Below are 22446 nucleotides of genomic sequence, written 5' to 3' on the forward strand. Positions count from 1 at the left end.
ACGGTCTATGTAGTATGCGCGGGTCTGCAGAGGTATGGTAGACTATAGTACATACAGTTGACCACAGGTGGGATAGCTAGGTTCATTGTTCGTTGCTTGGCTATTGTCCTTGTACAGTGGAGGACTTCCCGTCGCAATCTGGGAGCAATCTGAGAGCCTCCCAGAGTCTCAAAGCCTAAATTTCCCTGCGAAATTTGGCTCAGATCTGGGTCTGGAAGGGGTTCCCAGATTGACGGGAAGTCCTCCAGTATCGCCCTTTTTTCTTCCCCGCCCTGCAGGCCCTTCCTCCTCTTTTTCGGGGGCAGGCTTGAGGGAGGACGGTCTCCAGTGTTGTATGTACGTTTTTGTACGGCTTCCGTGTACTTAGTCCAGTCAATGTTGTTGTTTTTCTAGTGGATATCCTGGCAGCAGAGATGGTGATCATACGCGAAGGGGTTTTCTCGTTGGTGCAGTCGGTGATTGTGGTGGGTGGGCAGGCCTGTCTGGGTGGGATACTCCTGCACCTGTCAATGAGCCCATTTCAAGCTACCACAGCTTCATGCTTTGTGTCCAACACTGCTGGCCACCAACCAAAAGAAAAAAAAATTATTATCTCCAGCCCAAACAAAACATACATGGATCTAGCCAACTCCGCTAGCTCCCGGACCCTGACGAAAACGGAGGGCGGAAACGCTAGCACCCTCCTGAATCCCGGGTGCGCAAGATCCATGGGCAGATTCAGATCTCAGCCCAAGAAGGCATCTTCGGCAAACATCCCCCGGCCTGAAAAATTCAAGGACCAAGTCCCTGTGGGGCCTTTTTTCCTCTTTGAGGGACTTGTTAGAGCCTGTTATACCATGGTATGAAAATACGATGTTTCAGAACTGGATGTGTAGTTCTCTCAAAACTGCTTCTGAGGACCGTAAGTGATGGGGACCAAGACGCAGCGGCGAGCCTGATCAAAGTGATGAATCGCAACCTTTCAACCCATCCCCGGTTTTCATTGTCGGGTTCAGGTTTTTTCAAAGGGGGTGTGACTTGAATGGTTTAGCTGGTGCCGGTGGTGAGGGAAAGGTCCTGGCAAGTTGCAAGTTGCTGGGGGTTTGGTTGCTTTGGGGATGTGGCAATATCTGGAGCTCCTTGGACTCGGTCGAGAGGAAACACGCTCTCGGTGGTTATTAATGTGAACCAATGCCGCCGAATCCTGGTTGTTTCAATTTTCCGCCAGTCATCTCACCTCTTCCCCAACACTATCTGTCAATACCATTGTAAAATCTCTCCAACAACAAAACCGGCAGGAATACTTCCCTCCAAATTCTCGCATTTCCAACCTCATCTCCAACTTGCAAAATGAAGTTCACAATCATATCGACGGTTGTAGCCTTAACGATGGCCACTTCAGTTCAAAGCAAGGCATTGAAACCCGACATTTCCGCCTATGCATGCCTGAATGCGAACGATAGGACAAAGGGAATGTGCATCCTCAAGGGAGGAGATAAGAAGAATCCCACGTATTTTCGTAAGTTTATATCCCCACACCTCCTTCCTGTAGATGAAGATCTGAGCTGGAAATAACAGCTGACAGATAACCGTTATTCTTTTTTATTGCCTCTTTGATAGTCAACGACGCCCCCATTACGCCTGATGGTAAAAAGTTTAGCTGTGTGGGTGTGAAGATCAATAACGTGCCTGCGACAGATTTTGGCTGTTGTCAAAGACGCACTGCTCCGACAAATCCCGGGGTTTGTCCAAATACTTCCACTTCTACTCAAAGCTCTATTCAGCCCCAATAACCAAAGAGATCAAAATGCAGCTAACCTTTGAATGCTCTCTTTGGAAAAAATCAATGCAGAGTACTGCTGCAGGTGGCTCAACAACCGCAAATAATAAGGGTTTGAGCGACCAGGAATATCGCAAAGTCTGCACAGGTCCTGATACTTCTTACCCTTCAAACGAAAAGGGTCGCTGGGGACACTGAATATTCATTTTTCATGTGCACATACTGCTATACGCATTTACTGCCAAAGACTCTTTGTCCAGGTAGAAAAACATACTGTAGTAGATACACAATCTCTTGTTCACTTTTTGTTTGTCCTTTATTCATTCACATTAGTGGGTATCAAACATGAGAAATCCACACTTTGAAACCACTCAGTTAGCCAGAAATAAAATTTGTCACCAGCAGATACCAAAATGGGGTAGGTGAACAGCCAACATGTTTTAAAATAGGGGATATCAAATATGATCAAAACCACCATTATGTACTTGACAGGTTTGGAAAAACACACCATTTTGAATACATGTTGGTCCTTAGGGACAACTTGATCAGGTTCTCAGCAATTGGAAGGCGGAATTAGCCCTAGCAAGATTTCTTCAAGACTCAAGATGTTTCCTGGAACATCTCACATGATAACTCTCTCATCAATCCCCACTCCCTCTCCCCCCGTGATTTTCCTTTTTCCTTTCTTTGTCTTCTCAAAACTGTTCTCAATTCCTCCCCATTCTTCCCTTATAACACCAGCATAGCTGTAGTTGTGTTTTGTTTAAAATTGTGTCCTCTCTTTTCACAAGGCACTTTGATTCATAGTGTGCAATTGCATAGGCCAAAATTCACTTTTTAAAAAAATGTTGGTCCTTCACCTAATGCTGGATGAAATGTCAAACACCTGTCACATGATTACAGTTGTGGACTCAAAGTCAATTCCAGAATGTTCCTAAGCTCAGTCTCTTTCCAGAATCAAGCAATCTCAAGTCTGAGTGAGTCAAGAACAGCCCACCTCAACTGAACACCAATATAAACACAAGTGTCACCTAACAAGGAAATTTGTGCAAATTAACTTTGCTTTGGGTCCAGTGGGAAGCAGCAAGGAGAAGACAGAATAGGAGAAATAATCAGTCCTAGCTTTTAAAATTGAAGTCAAGGTTGAACAAGGGTAACATGTGTCAGGATGTAAATGGGTCCGGGCCACCCAACGCTGACCCAAGACCCAATGGGTCATGGGGCGGGCCCAGGCAGGTTTTATGGGAAATTTGGTTGACCCAAACCCAACCCAAACCAACCCAAGTTGGGAAAATTATGGGTTGGGTTCAGGCAGCCTTTTTGGTTTTTGGGTCGACCCAAAACCCCAAAATTGACCCAACTATGACTGGTGGATCATCACTTTTGCCAGTTTCTCTGCTCCCACCGGCTTCCACCTCTCCCCTCCATGCCCTTACCCCAATGGCAATATCAACTAGAGCTGCAAAATGTATATGATTGCCAGATCCTGACCCACCAATGTCGTCTGAGGCGTTAAGACTGTCTGGCGCTGACACTGAAACCAAGGAAACAGCCACCCCAACCCCAACCCCTGCAGATTCAAGAAAAACAACCAAACAGACACGCCTACCAAAAAAAAAGAAATAAAATCTCACAAGTGATGTTTGGTCTTATTTCAACAAGGAAACCAACAGTCAGTATTATTTTCAAAGTCTCTTCAAATGTGATTGTAGCAATATTCTAACATGAAATTTGAATATACATATAACAATTTTGCAGGCCCCAAATTCCATGCAGTCTGTAAGTCTTGCAAGCTCAGAATGGATGGTAAAAGTACAAATGGAACAAATCACATGTGGCGCCACCTTGAGCAATGTCCCTCCCAACTCAGCAAGCAGAAGCAATCTCTTTTGAATTTTGGTAAGGGCGCGTCCACATTTCTGTCAAGAAACTTCCTGCACCATTTTGATCAAGATGATCATTGCACACAAGCAACTGTTCACTTTGGTTAACCACCGTCTTTTCCAAGCTCTCCTGGACTCTTGGAAACCAAAATTCAAGATCTTCTCCTGTGGTACCGTCAAGACCAAGGTGATGAAGATGTACGCATCAATGAAGGAAAATCTCCTACTTGAGGTCGAAAAAACGGACCAAGTTGTGTTAACAACTGATCTTTGGACTTCCACTAACCAGACCTCTTTTATGGTTTTCTCCTGTCACTTCATCTCAGACAACTGGAATATCAACAAGCAGTTGATATATTTCAAAGAAATCCCCTCTCCCCACACTGACTTAGCTATTTCCAATCAGTTGATTTTGACTATTCTTTGGCGTGTATATCACGTCCGGCTCACGCGAGCTTTGTGCTTTTGCTCGCAAGCCTCTCCGGTGAGACTGGGCTGCCGCCCAGAACCGCTCACCACCAGTGGCTTACATAGTTAAGCTTGCTAAGCGGCCAACTAATACTAGCGCAGAACCGTGCTCCGCTGAAGGGTTGCGTACATAGTGTTGGTGGGCTGTTAGCCTACATTGCCTAGCGGAGAAAATCGCCAAAAAAAAAGCGGGGGAAGTGTTAGCAACTTACCATCCGCAGTTAACGGAAAATTTCGTCATTAATAAAGGTCTCGTGAAGTGGTATGGCTTTGACTTGTTTTGCGCTTGGTATCAGACATGACAGCTTGTGTTTTGACACCCATTCCGGCGTCCATGTTGGAAGCCCATGTCCGGTTATTCGGAGGGTCCCTGCGGGACGGTGTCCACGTCCCTTCAATAGAGGGACTAAGTTAAGTTAGGGCTGTATTGTTTCACAATTATTACTTGGAGGACTCTCATTCTTGCTGGCAAAAGGTTCATCATATGAGTCAAAACCGTGAAACCGCACACTATTACTTGTACAAGGGCACAACCCACGTACGTACTCATTTAGGTCCACCAATTTTTCATTTTGGCCGGCAGCTAACCCTTTTAACCACATAACCTGCCAAACCACATAGCAAATTCTGTCCACCAAGTGGTATGCAGTTTCAAGGGGTTGGGTGCATGCGGGTTGAGTTTGGTATCAAGGGAAATTTGTGGGTTGATTATCATAAATGGGGAGACTTCTGCTAACTTCATGCAGCGTGTTCATTTTGAGGCCCTGTTTTTTTTTTTTGTGATATACTCCATGATAAATAATCTGTTTTCTGTGAAAGGTGCAAACTGTTCCCGCAAAAATTGAGGTTTCACACTGATTTCACTCAACTTCCCCTCATTTATGACGCTTGATTGTAACACTGACAAACAGAGCCACATAGTTCATATTCTAATTATAATCTCTCTCAGCGGACTTTCAAACCATTAGAAACATTGAGCTACCTTATAATTGAGCTTTCAGCCTGCAAAACCATTATTACAACCAGCTTGGTGCAATCACTAGTTGTGAATCATGATTAAGCATACTCACAAATTTCTATACACATTTCTGCATATATTAGGAGCCAGTCAATTTACTATTACAGATATGCCAATTCTTAAGATTCCAAGAGAGTTCTCTGTGGGTAAGAATTGAATATTTTTTTCTATTGAAGGCTTTCCACTTGACAAACTTGAATTGACATCTTGTTGAATGCTTCCACTCCATTGGGATGTTCTCTAAGGTTCTTATGATCCTGCCATGGTAGATGGGTGCACAGGGAATATTGAAAAACACCCATGGCTGGGGCAAACAATTTCCAAAGAATCATCTACCAAAAAGGGTAAATTTCAGACTTGGAGCTTGGCAAACTTTACACCTGACTCATGTGCTTGACTTTATACAGACCAAAAAAAAATTGTTAGACAGGAAAAGCAATGTTATCCAGAAAGTAATCCATGAAATCAAACAATTTGAGACCCTCAATGAATTTCAAAAAATTGTCACTACAGAGATTGAAGGACTGTACAACAAATTGAAGAAGCAAATGCATGCTAGTGTGGTCATCAATCTGATGACTAATCTGTCTTCCACTACCCCAATAAGTGGTTATCTCTTCTTCATTGTAGAGGAAATCCTTACCAGACCCTTGATTGAGCAGTGGGAAATTGTAAAGAAAAACTTCATCAATTTTCAGCAGAAAAATCCACAAGACTTCCCAAACCTATTCAAGTCCAAATATTCAGAAACCTTATTTCTTCTGGTAGATCTTATTCAGTTATGCAACCTAGGTCCACCAAATTTCATCAAAGATGTCCAAAATTTCAAACAAATGTCTATAAAAATGGCGGTTTCAAGCTTGATTGAAGACTGCAAAAGTCACCGTGGTTACCTATATGATTATGTGTTTAGCAAAAAAATGTGTCCTGCAAGAGAATTTTGGGATACTGAATGGATGATAAACTATTATAGTAAATATTCTGCAGGTATGTTTTTTTTATTGTTGATATTTCCACTATCTTGGCTTTTGCTGGACTCTCAATAATCAATCTTTTTGAACTGTTCCTGGATCTTGCCTGTGGATGCATTTCAATTGTTGAAACCTGGATCAAATGCAGACATCTCTCCCCAAGACAAAATGATTTCCCATTATTATGCCACAGAAAAAATCATGCAAATTCTGAAAGATCCATTCTATTATGCAGATGAAGAAACTGATGAATTCCACAAGATACACAAAGAATTTGTTGCAGAAAGCTTTCTTGAGGATCTCAACAGGATTTCATCAAGCTTAAGCATTAAAAAAGATGAATTCAAGACAAGTACAGAAAATAAGGAAACAATTTCTGCTATTCATAATTTTCTTGAATACTTTTGGAACCCTCAAGAATTTTTTTCTCTAAATAGGGATCGGAGCATGTTTGAATTCATAATGGTCTACCAAATTTTGAATTTCCTCAATAGTCATTTTCAAGGAATTCTAATTAAATTGATGCCTGATTATTCTAAATATACAGTGCTACAAAAGCAACTCACATTTATTGGTTATGTAGTTGAATTTACAAAGGAATTGAATAGGTATCCACAAATAGCTTCCAATTTTGAAGAACCCACCAAACATATCCTGGATTTTTACAATGCAGAGATTTGTGAACTGCAACAGTGGATTGAACAATTCCTTGAAAATGTGATTGGGTTTTCAATTCAAATTATCTGTTTCCTAAACAAAGATTTTGCAGAAACTGCCTGGTAATACTCATGATGAAGTTTTACATACTTTGCCAAGTCACTTGTAGATGTGTGATTATAGATTTTAATTTGCTGGAGATTTGTTTAGAATGGAAAAAAAAGCTGATTTTTCTCCATCCATGCTTCAGAATACTAGCTTCTTCTCTTTTGGTTTTTATCATTTTTTTCAATTGAATGCTTTTTGTGTGCTTGCTTCTTGTAGTAATCTGTTTGCAAAGGGAATGATAATTTCAAGTATGCATTTTCCTGCCTCAATTCACTGCATCTTCCATTAGCTTAAAATTGAATACCTACATAAATCTGGAGGGATTATCCACTTCAGAAAGTAGCTCAGGTCATCTATGGTATTCAAAATTGCATAAGATTTTTTTACATAAAATCATAAACTGCAATTTTGGCTGGGAGATGTCACTTTAAGTTTTATGCACGCTGACATCTCCCAGCCAAAATTGGTTTTATGATTTTATGTAAATAGTGACATATGCAATTTTGAATACCATAATCTTCCCTTTGACTCTCATGACCCTCATGACATGATGATCCTCTGGAGACTAAAACCAGGGAATTTATGTACTTTAATTGGAATGTTCCATCAACTTTGGCGTTGAAAACATATTTTTTTGTGAGTCGAATCCTCCAACAGACCAAGGGTTATTGAAGTGCTTTCTCCTTGTTGTTGGAAGATGTGGTGTCAGGAGAATTCCGCCGAGGAGTTTAAATCCCCCGAGGTTTCCCCGGTCAGGTCGCTGCTCGAGCGTTGGGCACCGGCGACCATCATCGCCTGTCGATCGACGACCCACGAACAACCACTTGATATCCACAACAACCAGAACACACTGACCGATACTCGAAAAAGATGGAATCGACAGGGAAAACTCACGAAACATCAGTAGGACAACAGGATCAAGAGGCACGACAGGATCATGATCAGACTAGCGACAAGCGGGAAGAAGTGGACGAACAGCCCGGCACGAAGGAATATCATCCGGCTGAACATGACGGCCCGGATAATGAACAAAGAGCGGTTGTGGATCAGGGAGAAGCTGGGACTGAGTTAGGGGAAGGATTGAACCAAGTTCAGGAGCCGGGAAAAACGAAAGAGGAAGAAGCAGAACAAACAAAAGAGACAAAACAGGAGCCAGAAGGAAAGCAACAACAACGAGAACGAGAAGCCGAACTAGGACAAGGGAAACTAGAACAGCCAACTGAAGAAGTAGAAGAACCACCGAAAGCACCGGGGGAGAAGAATCTACATCAGCCAGAAAGCCAACAACCAATCGAAAGCCACACAAAAGCAGAGGACCGTCGGCCATCAACCAACGATCAGAATGCAATCCAAACTCAAAACAGATCACATCACGAGCAGTTCGATCAACTATCTCCTCAGGTCCAAGAACTTCTAGCCATATTTCCTCAGATCCAATCCTCTATCCTCGAGGATGTCCTGGCCGCTCATAGGAATGATGTCTCTGCCTGCATATCCGACCTACTCGCGATTAGTGATCCCACCTATAAACCTTCAGCCCAAGTCAGTACTACTTATCATCTCAAAGTCGCAAAAAAGCCGAATGGCGGCCCTGATCTACACATGAGCCCAAATACCCATTCGTCCATCTTGCAAGACTGACTGAAAACGCCTTTAACATGTTCATTTGACAGGAATCAATGGTTCAGTCGGACGAAGAACTAGCCCGTCAGTTAATGTTACTAGAAAGTCAACAGCAACAAGGACCACATATACCGGCTTCGTCAAACGGGCAGCAACAGATCGCGAACCTGCCCTACCAGCCGCGGATTAAACGGAACACGCCGCCTAATCGAAGCTTTGTCAGGCCTGGGCCTGTTCAACAAGCCGAGCAGGCTTCAGCCGAACCAGCCGGCCAGGGCGGCCTGTCCAGCGGTGGGAAGGATGAGATCCAGAAGATTGCTGAGGAGATCGGCAAGCTGGCCGAAAGTAAGCCAAACTTTTCACTCTACAAAGAGACGAAAGGAACTCATCTCTGAGTGTGCCTCTCTCTTTCAGCCGGCAAGAAGACGATGTCATTGTGGTTGGAGAAAGCCAAGGCCAAGATGCAAGAAATCCAACTGCCGAACCCGCCTGCCTCCCAGTCGGAGAGTCTGGATGACGGATACGAACACGTCAGCCGACCATCTCCAAATCCTCCTCCCGCCAATGCTTTCAATCCCTCCAATCCCACAGCACCGTCTACGACCAAGTAAGACCCTCTTGTTTTTTTCCAAGTTCGCCGAGAAGCAGAGGCTGATAGATGGTGTACCGTGATGATGTTGAGCTTCTTAGGAATGCCCGGATCACTCCTGCTCTGCCGCACGCCTCTAGGTATGCCACTACCAACCGTATCACTCCCAACACTCCGTCGTCGGCGCGATCACTCGGCGGGCCCGTATCATCGCCCCATCAAGCCTCTTCAGACAACTCGAGGGGAGTGGAAGGATATCGAGTAGAAGAACCGTACACATCTTCAAGTCAGAACCTTAGCTCTTTTCACTTTTCTTGACTAGTAGATCCTAATCCTTTGGGACTGTCCTTTCAAGTAGCTTCTCACGATCGTGAAAGACTTGCTGGCTCGAAGGCCGATGCATCCATCCCGGCCCTCGCCAAGATTTCCTCCGTTCAATCCTCAGCTGTCCTATCTCATCCACATCAGTCTAGGGTGCGAGACGACGATGAGGAATCCCTGGAATATACTCGCAATGTTAGTCATTGTCCTCTTTCTTGTGCTTAGCCTTCTCTAATGTTCTTCACATCTCTTGCTTTCTTGTGTTTCTGGAACCCATGGAAACCCATAAACAGCCATTCGAGGACGATGATTAATCTAAACAAAAAGCACAAAAACAAAGAGATGAAGGAAGAAAACAAGGATATTCCGTTTGTCCTTTTTGTTCTATATGAATTTACACAATACACGAGAATGTGTCTGAGGCCGTATGTAACCCACCAATGCACAAGCAAGCACATCTATACATCTAGATCCCCAAACCCGCATTTCCCCCTTTTGTAATCTTCATTCAGTATATACATAAATGTGTGTGTTTAGATGTATGTAAACCCGATCAATCAGATGTTGTACACCTGGCTCCGAAATATGTTTCTCTGTCGTTATCACTCATTGCTTTATTTTCTGAGCATATCTCTTTGGCACGGACACTGATCTGTCTGTAATTCCTATCATCTGTGAAGCGGATCAGGTTTGTAGCAGGCAGTCGGCGGACATCAGGAAGGAGAAATATGGATGTAATGTGCGTATGCAAAGAAATTTATCATCTGGATATGGTTTCCTGCTTTTGAAGGAAGCAATTTGGTAGGAAAGCCATTTTGGAACTATTCGGATAACAGCTAAATAAGATCCTAGCACCTTTCTCACTTTGTGGGTGCTGCTCGCCTAAACGTGCATTCTCACATATAATACCCAGAATCATCAGCCAATCTGCCCGGCGCTTATCGGCGCCTCCTTTAACTTCAGATTTGGTAATTGTCAATGGATCGGTAGATTCATGCGGGCCATTGACTCATTAACCGACGCAGGCCACCTTTTGGTTGAGCAGTTGACCGTAATAAAAGGCTGAGACGCGATGATGTTATCTTGAGTCCTTGACCATTTGTGTCCATATAGACCACCGAGTGCCAGAGAACTATCCGTGATTCACCTTGCCTCCTGATTCAGAAGCACCAATTCTCTTCGTTACGGTCCAAATCCTGACAGTTTGATATCTGATCACCCATTCCTGGCGAACCAAATCCTGACAGTTTAAATATCGACAACAAGCTCACGGCCCTTCTGGGATGGGTAGAATTGCCCAATCCAAGTGCCTCTATTGGATGGGGGACGCCGTCCCGCGGGGACATTCCGAAGGTATTTTTTTGCCGTTGTGCTGACTTGCGCGTGTTGAAATTTCCCCCGCCATTATTTTGTGAACCCTAAATCCAAGGCTTATTCAAAAGCCTGCCTGGTGGAAAGAGGTAGAAAGCGCTCGATATTGAAGATATACGCATTTTGGGGCACGCCTGTACGGCGTAGAAGCCATTGATTCGTGACCCCATCGTGATGGAGAGCTCGGTGGACAGGATCTGGATGGTGTGACACCGTAGGACACCGTCCATAATACAAATATTAACAATGGAAGGTTTTTAGCTTTTGCGTTGCATGCAGGATCTACTTGATTTGGGATGCAGCCTGATGGAGCCTCTGATCTTGGCCGAAAGAACGGTGAGTCAAGGTCCTCCGAGACTCCGATGGCAAAGGGGCTCGGAACTATCGGCAAAGCACTTTCAAACGGTCAGCTCTGGCACTGCCCTCTCCATGAGCCTGACTTACCAACACTGCGAAAATGAAAGGCGAATTTCATCACTCAAATCCCATGTTGCAGCCTCTTTCTCCATCAGAGTGCAAGTTACCGCAGGCACACGCTCGCGGAGAGGGTTGGGCGGTCATGTTCATCGGAGCATCTCACACAACTCCCGGGCTGGATCAGAGATTTGTTCGGCAGCGCTGTATCTCCACACCCACATTCGGATTGATTTGAAGGTTGTATTGAAATCCCCACAAGCCCAAGAGTCAAGTCCACCACCGCCAACGCACTGTTTGTTGTGCCTATTTCCACGCCCTTCCAGATCACGAAATGCTGAGATGTTGTATGATTCTTTAGCATCTTGTATACGAAGTCTGGCGGAGTTATACGAGGCAACATATAGATACATGCCGTGCGCTGTATACCATAGCACCTTTGCCCTACAAGCGACTCGTACAAAATAAATACATACTGCCAAATACCGCGTCGAGGCAGGCGCATATAAAGAGACCTCCAATCAGCCCTCTAGTATCGGCATCCGTTTCACGGTCCAACGTCTCTCATTTCCAACCTCGGCTCATTTTATAGGAGTGATAAAACTTCCCTTACATATCTCGATCACGATCCAATCTTTTACTGTTCGATATTGATATTGACATGACTTGCAAGCTATATGGAGTGTTGGTTGCCGTCTGCGCACTTGCGTGGGCCAACCAGGTAGCGGGATTAGCCCTCGTCCCTCTCGACAAGGGAAAGCCGACCTTAACGTTGCCGGTCCGGATCCCCAAACTGCCAGCGTTCGCCGGCGTGACTCTGTCGGGAATGGACTTCGATTCGAATAGCACAAGCCAGAATGTGCCCCAGGTCCCCAGCAAGGGCTTGGACAACGATCCTTTCACTATACCTGATTTCGAGCAAGCGATGCATTACTTGGATGACCGCAATGTCAGCTTGATCAAGCTTCCTCTGTCATGGGAAAGCCTCGCCGTAAGCAACCTTAGATCCTCCAAGTCCTGCAAGACAAGTAAATGTTCACTGATTTTCATCATCCGCAACAAAAATCTTGATTCAACAAACCAGCACAACATCACAAAGCTGGAAGTTTACACAGACGTCGTAGCCACCGTCACTTCGCGCAATGCGACAGCCGTAGTTTCGCTTGCCATGTCTACCATTCACTTTTCCAACTTTACATCGCACATCGTCGAAAAGGATGGCCCTTCCCTCAGAAAGGCTGCCAATGCCTCTTTCGTCGAGTTCTGGGGAAAGATGGCCAAGCATTTCCAACACGATCGACGGGTTATCTTTCATTTGATGGCAGTCCCCCATGGTAGCGGTGAGTCCAGACTGGAGAGCACCCTTGAAACTCGGACACTTGTCTAATTCTTCGGTCTCCCAGTGCTCCCGAGAAATTGGAACGAGACTATCCAAGCCGCCGTCACAGCCATCCGAGAGAGTGGCGCGAGAAACGTGATCGTACTGCCATCCTTTGCCGCTCCCAGCGCCAGTACCACTTTCAACACTTTCAGAGATTTCCCCGAAGACTTCGAGAGGATGCAACACATCAAAAACCCTGACGGGACTACCCATGGTATTGTATTCGATGTCTCTCAGGTAAGCGGTAACTTGTAGAACATTCGACTTCAGTCAGCTATCCGCTGAACTAACGAAATTTGCTTTGTTTTAGACATTGGGACTTAAGCAGAACTCTCAGCGATGCGGTGGCGTTGATGTGTCCGATATCGTTCAGCCTGTTGTCAAGATCCTCAAAGAGCACAAGCGACAAGCGATCGTCGGAACCCTTGCCGGTGGCAGCGATCCATCATGTACCCGCACGCTTGTCAAGTTCGTGAAGGAAGTTTCCAAGGTAAGTCTTTAGCATGTTCTTACCGTGGTTAATCCGCCCTTGGCTGATTGTTCTTCCGTTCCGAAACAGTCGTACCCCTCTCTCGCTGGCTTCATCATGTATGGTGCCGGTGCTTTTGATGAAGTAAGTTTTGCATCTCAAGGATCGTACTTCCAGCACGCTGTACACAGACACTGACCTCTCTCTCCCGTCATTAGAGTTCCCCTTGGGCCCTGATTAAGGAAGGACAATCCGACAGCTCGCACTGTGTCTCGGTGCGTATTTTTCTCTATTATCCACGTCCCTGCTTGACGGTCTATTGATGTATAACATGTCCGTCTGTTGCCACCACCAAAGGAGGAGTGGGTTGACCAGCCAAACTTCACTAGCGTTCAACCGTACTTTCCTAAGAACGCCGAAGATTCCGAGGAGACCAAAGATCTCAAGGATCCCGAACATCCCCCCCGGAAGGATCAAGCCCGGAAGAAACAGCCGCAAGACAAAGACCCCAAGGGCGATCATCCGGAGACTCAACAGGACCCTTCTTTCGATCGCGAGGAAGTGCAATCATCCGCTATCCCTGATCTCTAAGTTTCACTTCGGCCAAGTGCCTCGCGTCGTGATTTACTTGTGGTAACAAGCCAACTTTCGGATTGCATCACCTTTACTTTTTTTTCTTTCTTTTTTTCTCGCCCTCTGTCGCGTGAAGACCGAGTTTATTTTATGTTGAATTCCTTCAAGAAATTGATTTTCTGCACCCTCAGTGGACTTGTTTTATCTATTCTCAGCTAGCTTGAACCAAGATTTTCCGGTTAGATTCTTGAACGACATAACCGTCTTTTGTTACTTTCTTTTGGATCTTTCTTTCTGATCTTATGAAATGCCACGTTCAGAAATTTGGTTTTCTCCTTCTATCCATCAACTGTGACTTGGAATTCATAGCATTGATTAATGTCGCAAGCAATCCGAGTTGCGACACCGTGTTTCTCACCATGCATCACAGTTGAACTACCGAGTGATTACAATATGTGTGTTCGTAGCACAGGTAGCCCAAAGAGGAGAGCCCTGGAGAGCCGCTTGGGAAAACAGAAGTATCTCTCACAGCGTCGAAAGCGCTGAAAGGTAAGAAAGGAAACGAAACTCCTGCTGATCAAGAACATCACATTTCCTTATTTATTAAATTTTCCTGTATACGATCTATGCTGGGTTCAATATGCTGCAACCAAGACTGCTGGAAGTTACATAGGAGCAAATCCCTCCCAAGAGATGAACAACCAAGCCTGTGTTGTAGGTGAGCTGCCAGATTGTTTATCCCCGATTGGAAAACTAACTTTACTGGTATTCCAATCAGCCTTGAGTCGAGCCCAGCACCGCGGCATCAAATCAGCTTTAGGAAAAAGACTCCAACTGCTTTGTCAATCACTGCCTGCGCCCATGATAAGCGTTGAATATTGTACTGTTTATGGACTGTGCGTTCCACAGACAATCATTCATGTTGAGCAAGGGTTTACTTTCAGCGCGTCAGTTTACGCAGTTGGGGACGCATTCTTATGGCAGAGTCGATGGCAAGAGCAAATCATGCGGCCAAAAACAAGAGCTGGCGGCATATGTATCCCCCAGCATTTCGGGAGTGATCGACTGTGAAGGTACATCGTCCTGGACGCTGAACTCAATCCCCAGCGACGATTTCTGATGGCTAATCGTTTACAACACCCTAACCGACCGCAACTCCCAAGTGCTCAACTTGATACCCCACCTTGCTGGGAAGTTTTCCTCCGGCCGGTTCAACTTCTGGGGGATGGACCGAGCTGGGCATGGCGCATCCTGCGACGGAACGAGAGCCTAGCTGAGCTTTGTAACGCAGGGAAGCTGAGACTGCACAGGGCTGCAACGGGAAGGGGCCGAAAGGTGGTATGTCAGTGCAGCTCTTCACTTTTTTCCTTTTCTTCTTTTTCCCTGATGGATCTTTGCAGGTTCCTCGGCTCGAAGGGATAGCCTGTGATGTAGCATTACTCCAGATCTGGGTTCGATCTGGTCTGCGCCTTATGTAGTGCGATTGCACCATCGGGACGCCGGGCAAGTCCATTTGGATCCTCAATCACGCAACCTTGTGGTCTGTGTGACCAGTCCTTATCTTGCCCTATAAAAAGACGTTCTTGGACCTGGATAACCATTCAGAAAACGAACAATAAAGTACATACTTCCTACTCGGTCTAAATCCCCTTCCACCTCAATATAACTTCTCTTCCACCAAGTCTTCGAAGGAAACATCGGACGACTACGGCAATCAGCGCAAGTAAGTCATTTTTGATGAACTTCAATTCCTCGCCTAACTCCCAATGGTCCCCCATGCATGGCTGCAAGGCCAAGATGAAGCCATTTTGGTTATTTACGTAATCCCGTCCCGACACGAGAATCTTCAAGCGAATGTTTATGTACATATCATTGGCAAGCCATGTACCCACATTCGTGTGCATGCGTTTCCCGAGAGCGTGCTCCTATCCTGTTGGAGGAGATTGATTGCCGGCACGTGGGCCGGCCACTTAGGAGGCCGCTTTGAGCGATTGAGCGCTCTGGCAGCTGCATGGAACACGGGATGCTTGGGCGCAGGTTCGATCCCAGCTGGCTACGTCGCTGCATCCGGCTGGCTCCTCTTCAACTTTACAGTTCCTGCAACTAGGTTTCTGTAACTTGTTGCCCTTTCCGGACCGGGCGGCATGTTGAAAATGAATGCGCAAGATCCAGACAGGAAAACCACAACTGCAGCGTCTGAAGCTCGAGTGATACCGCATATTTTTTCAAAAGACAACTTCGTCTTGTGGCACCTTTAATTTCTCCCCAACTCCCAAGCACTCTCCGCCCGCCCTTTTGCTTACATATCTGCCCTTGCTGTCGTGCCTCTTGCCCACACTCAGCCAGCCAGCCAGCCAGCCAGCCCCAACGACTTGACGCGCCACCTCAACCAGCCGAACGTCTGCCCAGCCCGTCATGCCTGCAAGCAACTCCATGCCCTCTGCCAAGCCTACCCTGCCCGAGGGTCACTTTCTCTTCACCTCAGAATCGGTGAGTTCTCAGTGTCTTGTTTCTCCACACAGCCACACCCCCTAACCCAGTCTATTTTCGATCGCTTGCAGGTCGGTGAAGGCCACCCGGACAAGATCTGTGATCAGGTCAGTCGCTTCGACGTCATCATCATCAGAGCCACCGATCAAACATCCCATCCCTCCCTCCCTACTGCCCCGATCACTCCCAAGAAAAGCCTCGGATCTACTGTTTAGCGATCGAGACTCAATTTTCTAACTCTTACCGTCCGTGAAATCGTAGGTTTCTGATGCCATTCTAGATGCATGCCTCAAAGACGACCCGTGGTCAAAGGTCGCATGTGAGACTGCCAGCAAGACCGGCATGGTGTGTTCTTTTCTCTCTCAATCAATTGCCAGCGGGATCATTCATGGGGTGGGATCTGTGTCTCTACCTTCCAGATCATGGTCTTTGGTGAGATCACGACCCGATCGCCGATCGATTTCCAGAAAGTGATTCGTGAGACGATCAAGCGAATCGGATACGACCATTCCGACAAGGGCTTCGACTACAAGACCTGTAACGTCCTCGTGGCCATCGAGCAGCAGTCTCCTGATATCGCTCAAGGCTTGGATAACGGAAGTCTTGAAAACCATGGGGCTGGTGATCAGGGTATCATGTTCGGCTACGCCACCGACGAGACCGCTGAGCTGATGCCCCTGACGCTTGTCCTGGCCCATCAACTGAATGCCAAGCTGGCCGAAGAGAGACGGAAAGAGGGCGGACTGAATTGGCTCCGTCCGGATTCCAAGACCCAAGTCACGATCGAGTACAAGAAGGAGCAGGACAGCGGGGCAGTGGTGCCGATTCGAGTAGACACTATCGTGGTTTCTACCCAGCATGCTGAAAGCATCTCCACCGAAGACCTGCGAGAAGCCGTCATGGAGAAGATCGTCAAGCAGGTCATCCCTTCCCATCTGCTCGACGACAGAACCATCTACCACATCCAACCTGCCGGGCGGTTCGTGATCGGTGGTCCTCAGGGTGATGCCGGACTAACTGGTCGAAAGATCATCGTCGACTGTAAGCTTCCCTCATCTAACGCTTTTTTTCCACTAGCCAGACCAACCAAAGCTTGACATGTGTCCACAGCATACGGAGGCTGGGGTGCCCACGGAGGAGGTGCGTTTTCCGGGAAGGATTGGTCCAAGGTTGATCGATCAGGGGCCTACCTGGCCCGATGGATCGCCAAGTCGATAATCGCCGCCGGATTGGCCCGAAGGATCTTGGTCCAATTGTCCTACGCCATCGGGGTCGCCGAGCCGCTCAGTATTCACGTGGACTCGTACGGAACATCCAAAGGAAAGACCGACGCCCAGCTAGTCGACATCATCCTACGTAACTTTGACTTGAGACCCGGTGTTGTTGGTGAGTAATCTGATCCTCATATCTATCATGCGTCGGTCGCTGACCCTCCTGAACAAATCATCCAGTGAAAGAACTTGGTCTGCAAAGACCCATCTACACCCAGACCGCTGCCTATGGTCATTTCGGTAACCCCCAATACCCATGGGAACAACCCAAACAGCTTAAATTTTGATAGCCAATCAACCTAGAACTAGAGCAGCCCCTTTTTCCCGTACTCTTGTTTCCTATTTCTTATTCTTTTTAATTATTCTTTGACGTCACCCGCCTCATCCCCTCTATACGAGTGTAACCTTTCCCTCCCTCCTTGTCGATCCGTTCCCCATTGAAGCATGATATCCTTGAAAAACAACCGTCTGCCTTCATTTCGATACCCCCCTCACTACCCAGCAACTCTTGCATCTCTTTCGTCGCACACCATTTACAAGCGTCTTCTCATTCACATACTTTTTCTACAGCTTCCTTGAATGCTCGTGCCCACAGCTTCCTCTATTTTTCCCCAGCCTTCCTTTTGCTAAATTTCTTTGCCCCGGCCATTCCCTAGACTGAAATGCAAAAGTGATCCAAACCATCCACGCGATTATCTTACAACGCGATTAGACCTGTCTCTCGATACATTTCATTCTTGAAAGCATGGGCCAGTCTGGGCGTCCCTGTTCTCATACGCCACTCAGAATCATTTGCTCCGCCGCCATGAGCCCTATCCTTTCCTACTTGATGCCCACCATAGAAAACTCCTGAGATACAGTGATATGCCAAAACTATATCTAGATACTTTGGGTCCCTGTATGAACATCTCCTTCTCTGCGAAATATACACTTGACAGGCAATGCAAACAATTTCTCTCTTTGTCCGGTCTCCCATTCTCTGTTCTCTCCCTCTCAAGTTCAACAACTCTCGTACTTTCGAAATCGACATCAGGTAAGGAATTATTAGTTCCCAGATCTGCTGGGGCCAACGGAATTTGGTGTTTTGCTCTATGGCCTTCAGTGTAACGGGTGGGGGAGAAGAGCAAGAGTCACCACTTGTGGGAGAAGTAACCCCTGTAATTAGGAACAGAAAGGGAAAGTGAGAAATGGAGGAACTTTACCTGGCTCAGGGACATTCACCCAGGTTTGGGATTCTCTACTGCACTAGGAGAGGGTGGGGGCCAAGTGACTAAAATAAGGTGGCGGACTTTTGTGTGGGGCCCTGTGAAACCCAGTGGAGGCAAGGGTTTTACAAGGTTTTACAACTGTTGCAAAGCAACCCTAAGGGTTTGCCCTTTGCCATCTCACCAAGACCCTTATTTTAGGGTCTGCCTTTTTGCACACCAAAAAATTACCCTGCGCACACCAAAAAAGGTGTGCACTCCAAAGTTTTTTGGAGTGCACAGGTGTGCACTCCAGCATTTCTTGGAGTGAAAATAGTTCACTCCAAAAAGATGTGGTTTTAGGAGTATGTGGTTTTAGGAGTGAACTATTTTCACTCCAGGAAATGCTGGGTGTGCAGAAGCGCACTCCAATAAACCTTGGAGTGCACCCTGTTGCACTCCCGCCTTGACGGCCGCCGCAGACCGGCCATCGAGGGTAGACCGGTCATCGGGAGGAAACATCCCTCTCGATGGCCGGTGCTGATTATCGAGATCCTCCTGATGACCAGCACCAGTCATTGAGAGGGATGAGTCCTCCCGATGACCAGCACCGGTCATCGAGAGGACTCACCCACTCGATGACGGATACAGATCGGTCATCAGGAGGAAACAAGTTCAACCCTCTCGATGACCGGTCTATACCGGTCATCGAGGAGATGAGTCCTCCCCATGACCAGCACCAGTCATTGAGAGGACTCATCCCTCTTGATGACCGGTACAGATTGGTCATCGAGAGGGTTGCTTCCTCTCGATGACCGGTCTGTCCCGGTCATCGGGAGGAAGCAACCCTCTCGATGACCGGTCTGTCACGGTCATCGGGAGGAAGCAACCCTCTCGATGACCGGTCTGTCCCGGTCATCGGGAGGAAGCAACCCTCTCGATGACCGGGACAGACCAGTCATCGGGAGGAAGCAACCCTCTCGATGACCGGGACAGACCGGTCATCGGGAGGAAGCAACCCTCTCGATGACCGGGACAGACCGGTCATCGAGAGGGATGAGTGGGATGAGTCCTCCCAATGACCAGCACCGGTCATCGAGGGGGTTGTTTCCTCTCGATGACCGGGCCATACCGGCCATCAAGAGGGACATCGGCAGGACTCATTCCTCTCGATGACCGGTATAGACCGGCCATCAGGAGGAAACAGCTCTCTCAATGACCGGTCTGCCCCGGTCATTGAGAGGGATGAGTCCTCCCGATGACCACCACCGGTCATCGAGAGGGATGAGTCCTCCCGATGACCACCACCGGTCATCGAGAGGGATGAGTCCTCCCGATGACCACCACCGGTCATCGAGAGGGTTGTTTCCTCCCGATGATTGGGAGTGATGAGTCCTCCCGATGATTGGCAGGGATGAGTCCTCCCGATGATTGGGAGGGATGAGTCCTCCCGATGACCAGCACCGGTCTTAGAGAGGGCTGTTTCCTCCTAATGACCGGTCTATACCGGTCATCGAGAGGGCTATTTCCTCCCAATGACCGGTCTATACCGGTCATCCAGAGGGATGAGTCCTCCCAATGACCAGCATCAACCGGTCATTGAGAACTCCAGGGAAGCGTGGTCCTTGGAGTACCCCTAGCCTAACTAAGCCTCTCGAACGGAGGGTCCGGGGGACCCCGCCCGGAGGGCTCTCCGTAGGAGAGGCTTATGAGTTATGTCGTACCTTTTGCCTGAGAGTTCTGGGATTTTGTGGCTTTTTATGCCATCATTGCCTTTAGCGCTCCACACAGAGGATATTATCCAACCTCTGCTGCAGCCCTGAGGGGACATGTTAGCTGAACATCCTGGCTACAATCCCCTCTCCTCACATTCTAATTTGGATGACTGAGCTCAAGTGGCCAAGGCATCTTAGCTGGAGCTTGGTCCCTGGGGGACTCCATACTTGCCATACTGCTTTCTGCCACGCTTATGCGTGGCGGAAATCAGTATGGATTTTCAGGCCTTATGTATTTGTCAATATAACTAGATGTGAAACTCCATAAAATATTATGTGTCCTATGGGAGTTGAACCCATGTCTCTTATATCCATGTCAAGTGTACTAACCACTGTACTAAGGACGCTTGGATATGAATGGCTGCAGGTGGGTGAATGAACATCCACTGGTGTCACATGAAGATCCCTAATTGAGGGTAAGACCTGTAAATGACAGGTCATGAATGAGTGACACCAGCAGGTATGATAAAGCTAAGAGTAGCAGAACCACAACCTGACAGCCCCCCGTGCTATGAAAGGGGTTTATCATACCAAGACTCCATAATATCCTAGGTATCACGCGGTAGCGCTGGGCTCATAACCTGTGAAGCGCCAGTGGACCGCAGTGAGCACGAGAGAAGTCTTGGGAGAGCGAAGGACACGGAAAAGAAGGATAATCACCTGAGAAGCGCCAGTGGACCGCAGTGAGCACGAGAGAAGTCTTGGGAGAGCGAAGGACACGGAAAAGAAGGATAATCACCTATTGAGGTGAGGAGCGGAAATGACTAGATGAGTGGGAAAAGAAAAGAAAAGAAAAGGAAAAAATACAGGCTCTAGCGGGAATCTATCTACAAGATGTAAACCTAAGCTGAGTATGTAACCAATCCTCCAAGTTTCCCACGCCTTGCTCCATAACCCCCTTTCCTCCTGGTGTCCGGATGTCGCTGTACTGTCACAGCCCCCCGTGCTTGCTAGGCAACTGTTAATGAAATGTTCTCCAGAGCCTTGCGTATCTTGAACGGCGCTAGTGGCTTAGTCAAGAAGTCAGCTTGGTTGTCGTTTGTTCCAATGTATTCGATTTTGAAGTTTGATTCTCGTTCTATGTGATGCCGAAGCCAGTGGTGGCGGACGTTAATGTGTCGAGTTCTGTGTTGATATTGAGGATTCTTGAGTAAGGCGAGAGCTCCTCTATTATCGCAGTAAAGGAGTGCCGAGGTCGGTGGTAATTGCAGGGAAGGATGAATGTCAATAAGGAGCTGTTCGAGCCAGCGAATGTCTTGCCCCGTTTCAGAGCAAGCCCGGTATTCCGCTTCAGTTGTCGAGATGGCGGGAGCATCATCATTTTGTTTCTGACTACGCCATCCGACGGCTCCATAGTAATGGACGAGACTTCCCGAGAATGAGGCCGAGTCGACTCCACTTTCAAAACTGGCATCTGCAAAAGCCACTATTCTTCCACTCTCCGATGGCGGAGAACCCAAGGTGAGCTGAGCTTGAATGGTCTTCTTCAAGTATCGGAAAACGTGTTTGACTTGATGTTCGTGGGTGCGTGACGGATTGTTGAGGAATTGTGATAGATAGCTGCACGGAAACGCCAAATCTGGTCGGGTGCACTGTACCAGGTAGTTGATAAGGCCCACCGCGCGCCGATAGTTGAATTGCTCGGTGACTGGATTCGGGTCGATGGGACAGGTTAGTGCATTGAGTGGAAGCGGGGTAGATGCGGATCTGCACTCAGTGACTTGAAATTCTTCTAGGATCTCCTTGATGTACCGATCCTGCGCGAATGAGATTGTGCGGTTGGTTCGATCACGCGTGACTCTCATACCTAGCACCCACTTGCATGGGCCCAAGTCTTCCATTTCGAATCGGTTTTTTATGGCTGTCTTCAAGAACGTCACGTCAGGACCCGCGATGACTAGATCGTCGACATGCACGTATACAAAACAGGGCTTGGACGGATCTTGATGGATGAAGAGGCAAGCATCGGCTTGCGCTGGTTGGAAATTGATGGATAGGAAGAACTCCTTGAGCGCACGGTACCAGCAGCGGGGACTTTGTTTTAGTCCATACAGGGACTTCTGAAGCTTTAGACCATGGCCCGGTGGAACGTCAATGTTGACGCCGTCCGGCACTTTGATG

At 47.2% G+C, this 22446-nt stretch overlaps 3 protein-coding genes across 3 annotated transcripts; all 3 read left to right on the plus strand.

The window, feature by feature from the left end:
- Nucleotides 1-1368: 1368 nt before the first annotated feature.
- Nucleotides 1369-1957, plus strand: PtA15_18A444 (uncharacterized protein; the record flags this gene model as incomplete). Its single annotated transcript, XM_053164982.1, has 3 exons — nucleotides 1369-1498; nucleotides 1600-1721; nucleotides 1832-1957. 3 exons carry the CDS (start codon nucleotides 1369-1371, stop codon nucleotides 1955-1957), a joined length of 378 nt encoding a protein of 125 aa, XP_053028938.1.
- A 5604-nt stretch (nucleotides 1958-7561) lies between these two features.
- On the plus strand, nucleotides 7562-13623 carry PtA15_18A445 (uncharacterized protein; the record flags this gene model as incomplete). The annotated part of the gene is made up of 13 exons (XM_053164983.1): nucleotides 7562-7661; nucleotides 7748-8406; nucleotides 8538-8832; nucleotides 8902-9094; nucleotides 9178-9362; nucleotides 9435-9592; nucleotides 11856-12173; nucleotides 12267-12522; nucleotides 12586-12800; nucleotides 12874-13053; nucleotides 13123-13176; nucleotides 13251-13307; nucleotides 13390-13623. 13 exons carry the CDS (start codon nucleotides 7562-7564, stop codon nucleotides 13621-13623), a joined length of 2904 nt encoding a protein of 967 aa, XP_053028939.1.
- A 2397-nt stretch (nucleotides 13624-16020) lies between these two features.
- On the plus strand, nucleotides 16021-17653 carry PtA15_18A446 (uncharacterized protein; the record flags this gene model as incomplete). The annotated part of the gene is made up of 6 exons (XM_053164984.1): nucleotides 16021-16095; nucleotides 16167-16202; nucleotides 16357-16440; nucleotides 16563-17136; nucleotides 17206-17481; nucleotides 17547-17653. 6 exons carry the CDS (start codon nucleotides 16021-16023, stop codon nucleotides 17651-17653), a joined length of 1152 nt encoding a protein of 383 aa, XP_053028940.1.
- Between the last annotated feature and the right edge of the window lie 4793 nt (nucleotides 17654-22446).

Source organism: Puccinia triticina, chromosome 18A (genome assembly GCF_026914185.1).
Source record: "Puccinia triticina chromosome 18A, complete sequence".
Taxonomy (NCBI): domain Eukaryota; kingdom Fungi; phylum Basidiomycota; class Pucciniomycetes; order Pucciniales; family Pucciniaceae; genus Puccinia; species Puccinia triticina.